Source organism: Panicum hallii, chromosome 8 (assembly GCF_002211085.1).
Source record: "Panicum hallii strain FIL2 chromosome 8, PHallii_v3.1, whole genome shotgun sequence".
Lineage (NCBI taxonomy): Eukaryota > Viridiplantae > Streptophyta > Magnoliopsida > Poales > Poaceae > Panicum > Panicum hallii.
The window spans coordinates 6,411,912-6,419,602 of record NC_038049.1 but is presented as its reverse complement, the minus strand read 5'-3'; the positions used below and the strand labels follow the sequence as shown (position 1 = coordinate 6,419,602).

The window sequence follows — 7,691 nt, the reverse complement described above, 5'->3', positions numbered from 1 at the left end:
GTTTATGGATGGAGGCACTGAAAACCGCCATTCACATTCTCAACAGAGTTCCAAGTAAATCGGTGCCGAAAACGCCGTATGAAATGTGGACAGGAAGAGTACCCTCACTAAATCACCTGCGGGTGTGGGGGAGTCCCGCTGAGGCAAAAGTATTTAACCCGACCATTGCAAAACTAGATTCAAGAACGGTATCTTGCCATTTCATTGGCTATCCAGAAAGATCAAAGGGGTTTCGTTTCTACTGCCCAGACAGATCGACGAAATTTGTAGAAACGAGGCATGCAGTTTTTCTTGAGGATCAAATGATCCGGGGGAGCGGCACAGCAAGGAAAATTGATCTTGAGGAGAAGAGGGTGTATACACCCAATCCCGTGATTCAGGAATCTTTTTTCTCGCTGCCCGTTGTATCTGCACCGCCAGTGCAAGTCGCTGCGATGCCGATACCTGTAATGACTCCTTCTGTGGTGACGATGAATGAGGAAGAGGAACCCATTCATCAGGCTCCTGATGAGCCAGTTGCCGCACAAGAAGAGGAGCACCAGCAGCCCCAAATAGATGAGGCACCGCAGGCTCAGGCTCACGGGAGACCTCAAAGAATAAGAAAGCGCGCTATTTCTAATGACTATGAAGTCTATAATAGCGAAGAGATTCAAATGGAGGATGATCCCACTTCATTTGAAGAAGCCATGAGAAGTGAACATTCGTCGAAATGGCTTGACGCTATGGAAGACGAAATAAAATCGATGAGTACCAACAAAGTGTGGGACCTAGAGGAGATTCCTAAAGGAGCCAAAACAGTAGGCTGCAAATGGGTCTACAAAACCAAATATGACTCCCAAGGAAATATAGATAAGTTTAAAGCACGACTCGTGGCAAAAGGATACACACAAAGAGAAGGAATTGATTACAACGAGACTTTTTCCCCAGTCTCTTGTAAAGATTCCTTCAGAATCGTAATGGCTCTTGTAGCTCATTACGATCTAGAATTACATCAGATGGATGTGAAGACAGCATTCCTTAACGGGGACTTAGATGAAACCGTCTACATGGCACAGCCGAAAGGTTTTGTCGTGGAAGGCAAAGAAAAATTGGGATGCCGTCTGAGAAAATCGATTTATGGGCTAAAGCAAGCTTCAAGACAGTGGTACTTGAAGTTTGATAAGACAATAAAAGAATTCGGGTTTAAAGAAAATGTCGAGGATAATTGCGTTTACGCAAAGTTCAAGAATGGAAAGTACATCTTTCTAATCTTGTACGTGGATGATATTCTACTGGCAAGTAGTGATGTCAATCTGCTAATAGAGACAAAAAAGTTTTTATCCTCGCATTTCGAGATGAAAGACCTCGGTGAAGCAAGATTTATTCTAGGAATCGAGATTCATCGAGACAGATTAAAAGGGGTATTAGGACTGTCTCAAAAGACATATATAGAAAAGGTCCTGAAGAAATTTAATATGCACAAATGCAGTGCCTCACCTGCACCTATAGTTAAGGGCGACAGATATGGGGAATTTCAATGCCCCAAGACTCAATATGAGATCGATCAAATGAAAATGGTACCATATGCTTCCGCTGTGGGAAGCTTATAGTATGCACAAGTGTGCACACGCCCTGACATAGCTTATGTTACCGGGTTGCTTGGCAGATTCCAGAGTAATCCAGGACCAGAACACTGGAAATTGGTAAAGAAAGTTCTGCGCTATTTGCAAGGAACAAAAGGCCTCATGTTAACGTACAGGAGAACAGAATCTCTGCGTATCGTAGGATACTCAGATTCCGATTACGCAGGAGATGACAGAAAATCCACGTCAGGATATGTGTTCACCCTAGCCGGGGGAGCAATATCGTGGAAAAGTTGCAAACAAACCGTCACTACATCGTCCACAATGTATGCCGAGTTTGTTGCGTGTTATGAGGCTACGGGGCAGGTGAACTGGCTAAAGAAGTTCGTACCCGGTCTGAGAATGGTTGATAATATATCTAAACCATTACAGTTGTACTGCGATAACGAGCCCGCAGTAATGTATGCTCACAACAACAAGACAAGTGGTGCTGCCAAACACATAGACATAAAGTATTATGTTGTGAAAGATAAAGTCCGAGATCAGATCATAAATCTTGAACATATAAGCACAGTAAAAATGCTTGCGGATCCGCTAACGAAAGGCTTACCACCTAACGTGTTCAAGGAACACGTAGCTGGCATGGGGCTAAGGGATAGCCTGTGATCTTCGGACTACAAGGGCCCAAAAGGTTAAAGAATCCGTCTCTGAATGGAAGCGTGGATTGTAGCTGCTAAATCTATCGATAGCTGATCGTGAACGATGAGGCATGCTCTATACACAAATCCATGACGAAACGCGAAAAAGTAAAAGTAAAAGAAAAGGACAGGGTGAGATCAAGGGGGAGACTGTTAGATTGATCTCCTAGCCCATCGGACCCTAACGGGCCGATGGGCTACCTCACCCAAGCGCCCTGATCGGGGGCGCCCCAGCTCAACCCTAGCTGGTGGGCCCCCGTCGCGCCGCGCAATATAAAAAGGGGGTGGGGGCCAGCGGCTCGCATCACGAGGTTGACCGGCCGCCGCCACCCCACCAACAGTCAGCGCAGCCGATCTACCTTGAGCGCGGTAAGCGGCGGGAAGCTCCTCCGGCATCGTCCTCGACGTTCCTGCTTCGGCCCCGAGCTAGCGGACGCGTCTACGCCGTCGGCCACCGCGACCCGTACGCCTACGGCCGAACTACTCCCATCCCTGCGCTACACCGCCATGGCAGGCACCTCTGCATCCGCCGCCGGCCTAGGGCATGAAGTTATAACCCCGTGCCCTCTCTTGCATCTCTCAATCTCTCTCTCTGTTTCTAGGTCAAGCAATTCACAGAGTACTTCCTAGTCTAATTAACGCATTAGCCGATCCTTAATGGCCAACACTTCCAACCTTCAACTAACCAACTTCAAGATCAACGGCGGCTAAGATAAGCTCTTGATGTGTTTCTTTGAATGGTGGAATTGAAGAGGAAAACCTCGATCGGGTTCTAGCATGCCGGGCAAAGCATTTGGCGTCTTCAGCCAGCCCATCTGTTTCTCCTATTTAGCCCAATTCCTGCCGGCAAATCGTGATTGTTCTTATTTATTCCACAATACACGAAACTAAAAAGTCGTACACATTAATAGTGATGCAAAATCGAAACGAAGTAAAGAAATTAAACTGTATCCAAGAGGAAACCTGAACATGACGATGGTTATTAACAACACAAAAAAGGCGTGCACCATCAAGGAGATGCCGATCGACAACACAGAAGCTAAACCAAAGCATCAATCAGGGAACAATGTTGTAAGCTTTCATCCTGTCGATCCATGACTTGAATGACTTGATGGTGTTCCTGAAACCAAGGAACCCATGCTCCTTGCTCTTGTTCATGCTGTCCAGAAACTCCAATTCGACACTGAACAAGGCATCGACAAACCACCAATTAGCGACCTCGTGGAGCTGCGTCGGCACGAGCTGGTTCTCCTTGACGATCTCCGCCCACAAGGGCTCCTTCCCAGCCATGGCCTCCGAGACCTTCACCCGGTTCTCTTCACCCTCGTAACCTACCCACTCCAACCCAAAACGCTCAGCTAGTATCGGCCACAGCTGCCTCCACTTGTAGATGTCCCCGTTGCTGCAGTTGAAGGCCTCGTTCTTGGCCGTGGGGTCGACGGCTGCCCAGATCTGCTGCTCGGCAATGAGGTCCGCGTCGGACGCGCTGCTAAACCCCTCCCAAGTCCCAAGGGATCCCGGCCACCGCAGTGGAACGCCCTCCTTGCGGCAGATGGCGGCGTAGACGCAGATGCTGCAGACGATGTTCATGGCACTCCGGGGGGAGAAGCCGAAGATGAGGTTGGGACGGTGCACGGACCAGCTGACGGCAGCGCCGTCGCCGCACTGCGCGACAGCGTCGAAGAGCAGGTCCTCCTGGTCGTAGTAGAAGTTGGGCCAGTCGAGCCGCGGCATGTCCTCACTGTAGGGCGGGTCCAGCGCCGCGGTCCGACCGAAGGCCTCCGGCGGCCCCATGTAGTGCTTCGTCCCGGTCTGGAGGGAGATGTGGACAATGGCGGGGCAGCTGGGGACGACGGCGGAGAGGACGTTGCGGAGCATGGCGGAGTTCACCTCCCGGTTCTGCGCCTCGGTGGCACGCGGGGACCAGGCGGCGTAGAAGACGTGGGTGACGTCGTTCAGGGGCGTGAGGGCCTCGGCGACGGCGACGGGGTCGGCGAGGTCGAGGTGGAGGTGGGTGACGGAGGACGGCGGCGGGGGGGACCAGGGCGGAAGAGGCCGGCGGGAGAGAGCGTAGACCTTCCACGGCCCGCCTGGGGTGTCCGGGAGGGGGAGTATGTCGACGAGGGAGGTGCCCACGATGCCGGTGGAGCCGACGACGAGCGCGACGCTCTGGAAGGGCGACGGTTCGGCCGCTGCGGCGACCTGCTCATCCTCGCGCTTCAGGGGCGCACCTCTCCACCACCAGCTCATGCTAGACGTCATGGCCGGACTGCAAAACAAAATTAAACCGGCCGGCCGCGTGATGTTTCTGAAACTCGCATGAGCGTGTGGGAAAATTATAGGGCGAGAGTGGAATAGCTAACTTGACCTTTTCATTAGTTAAAAAGAATTCAAGAACGTGACAGGAAAGACATAGGCATCATGGTGGCAATGTTGAATTAAATTCCGAAATGGAACTGAATACAACAGGCATGATTATTCTGGTGTCTACAAACTGAAGCGGAGCACTCGTTGGAGCTGCTCCCTCCCTCCGTCCTAAATTATTAGTTATTTAGGTTTTCTAGGTGTATGGTTTTGTTATGTCTAGGTACGTAGCAAAATCTATTATCTATGTATCTAAAAAAACTAAAAAATTAATAATTTGGGACGGAGGGAGTAGTAGATTAGTTCCAACACCAGCGAGGTAGTATCCTTTATGGACACGCAAGATGGCATCATAATTTAGTATAATCAAGTGGATATGATCACAAATTAAATGGGAGAAATGGCTCTTAGTATGAGCACTTATATGGGGGGTTGTCAATGTGACAAAGCATGATGGAGGACTGTATAGTTAAAAATATGAAATGTCTTTCTCATATGACGAAATGTTTTGTCTTGTTCATCGCGCGTCATTGTAGTATCCTTTATGGACACGCAAGATGGCATCATAATTTAGTATAATCAAGTTATTATCAGGCTCTAACATATGTCAAGTGGATATGATCACAAATTAAATGGGAGAAATAGCTCTTAGTATGAGCACTTATATAGAATAACAATGTGCGTGATCATGAGCACAGATTTAATTTCTCTCTTACAAAAAAACAGTAGTAATGAATGATGAACCTGGTTTTCCGGTGCATATATATGATCGAAGAGATTATTTGATATGAATATTTATATACATTAAGTGCTTATCAACAACATCATTATCTATATCTCTACTTATTACTAAAGCAAGCGATGATTCCTTCGTTTGTCAATCGAAGTCCTAATTGGAACCTAGTTAGTCACAGAACATTTCAATTCTGATCGGAGTCCTAGTTAATAGGAGTCTATGTTATGCTTGCGAGGGGGTGGTCGCACCTCATACGATATATAATGTATATATTGTTCTTTCAGGTAGCAATGCACGCGCATATTTGCTAGTTACTACTAAAATATTATTAAAAGGCCTCTCGGTTTTTAGTTCACCCGGGGCCCCTAAAATCTCAAGACCAGTTTTTGGGCTATTTTGGAGTTTCTTCTTCCTTTTATCCACCTACATGAAAGCCTATTGCAAAACACGTGGCATGATCACCAGATGATGTCAAGGAAGAGGGGTGGTGAGGCTTGCTTATGTAGCACACACTAGCATGTTGCTCATTCGGCTTGTAGCCTACATGAGCCTGGATGGAGACTTGTATAGCTAGCCAAGCATGGCATGGCCCAAGTTCCACCTTTAGTCCTTCATATGCATCTTCTGAAAATATGCATCTTCGCAAAGCTAAATTCATAAGTTATTTTCAAATTGCTCATATGCATCTTCTGAAAATAGGAGTACTTTCCCTAAAATCAAAACCTGTTAAGAGTCCTTCATGTAATCCTATGTTCTTGCCTTTTCTTTTTATCTCTCTTACTTGTAAAAATTTCTCCTTATTATCCAGTAGGGGCTTGCCCCTCCTATTTCTCTCAAAAGGAAAGATGGGGAAGAGATGAAGAGGCAAGTGTCACGTACTACTGAAGAGCTATTTAGATCTTTTTTCAAGTGGAAATGGAGCTCATTACTAAAATATGCCTAAGCATCTCCTCTGGAATATGCCCGTATCTCCTCTGAAATATGCCATTGTAGAAGGCTGCAGTACAACTCACTTATAATAGACCGTGCAAAAGATTGATCGCAAAGTCTAAGTACATGAACCAAAATACAATGACGCGCGATGAACAGGACAAAACATTTCGTCATATGAGAAAGACATTTCATATTTTTAACTATACAGTGCTCCATCATGCTTTGTCACATTGACAACCCCTCTTAAAAATTTGTCAAGGGCTTATTCTTAATTTATGGTGAAGAAATCAAGAGATGCAACTTCTGGATATCAAATCAAGAGATGCAATTTGTAGATAGCTGAACGATGCAAAAGTACGAACCATATCAATAATATTTTTGTTCACATTTGTACAAAAGTGCATGTGCCCTGCTAGCGATAACACAAACCCGTACACCAATGTGCCATGGAAAGGGGGAATGCAGTTCTTAGTTAAGAAAAGTTGGCTTATGTATGACCACTTACTCCGGTATATCGACGATGTTCTCCCACCTTTCATCCACACAGTTGACAGATATACTGAACTAGGACGAGTACCCAAAAACTGGTTGGAGAAATATCCCGTGCATTTGGTATTCTTACACTATTTTATCCCTATTTAATTCGAATAAATCCATAAAGTTACTGTTCAAGATCGTGGCTATATCACTAACTGATCAAGCTTCCCAGCTGAGACATCTTGCGGGACAGTGAAGTCAGTTAAGAGACAATCCGACACGACGTGGTTACTCTCACTTGGTTCCCCAAGAAATGAGCGGGCATATATCTACATTTTTGAGTTCATCATATGCACGCCTTTCCAATGCCTCCCTTTCCAATTTGAATTTAGCGTCTACATTTCCCTTGACTAGTGGTAGTTCCTGGTTCATTTTCATCATCTACCTTATTTCTCTAGTGGTCCATAAAACGAATGGTTGAGCATCTTTATTTCTTTTTTTTTCCTTTTCACCATACTCACACAATGGTTTATACTGTAATGAGATTGATGGATGATTATTGGACAATAACTCCCATCATGATTATTCAACAACCAAGTGAAGAAGTTCAGATTCTGTAATCAGTGAAAAGGAAAAATGAGGCCAAATATCGAGGCCATTGCAAATGAATGAATGACGTTCTGTGTTGGTGGATATTATCAAACGAATATGTATGGAACTTAAAAGTCAAAACTCAGAGACTATATATGTGGACCATATACTCTTATGTCTACATCTCTTCATATAAACAACATATCTCAGCTCTGATTCAATCAGGCGCTAATGTTTTTATACAACATGATAGGTTAACTTCTTTTCAATTATTTGCTGACCTGAGTACCAACCAAATGGTAAGGGAATGAAATGCTGACCTGAGTGCAC

At 45.7% G+C, this 7,691-nt stretch overlaps 1 protein-coding gene across 1 annotated transcript; it reads right to left on the bottom strand.

Moving 5' to 3' along the window:
* Positions 1-3,171: 3,171 nt before the first annotated feature.
* LOC112902975 (3-oxo-Delta(4,5)-steroid 5-beta-reductase-like) lies at positions 3,172-4,542 on the bottom strand. Its single transcript, XM_025972176.1, has one exon. The coding sequence runs from the start codon at positions 4,520-4,522 to the stop codon at positions 3,317-3,319; it is 1,206 nt and encodes a 401-aa protein (XP_025827961.1). The 5' UTR covers positions 4,523-4,542; the 3' UTR covers positions 3,172-3,316.
* Between the last annotated feature and the right edge of the window lie 3,149 nt (positions 4,543-7,691).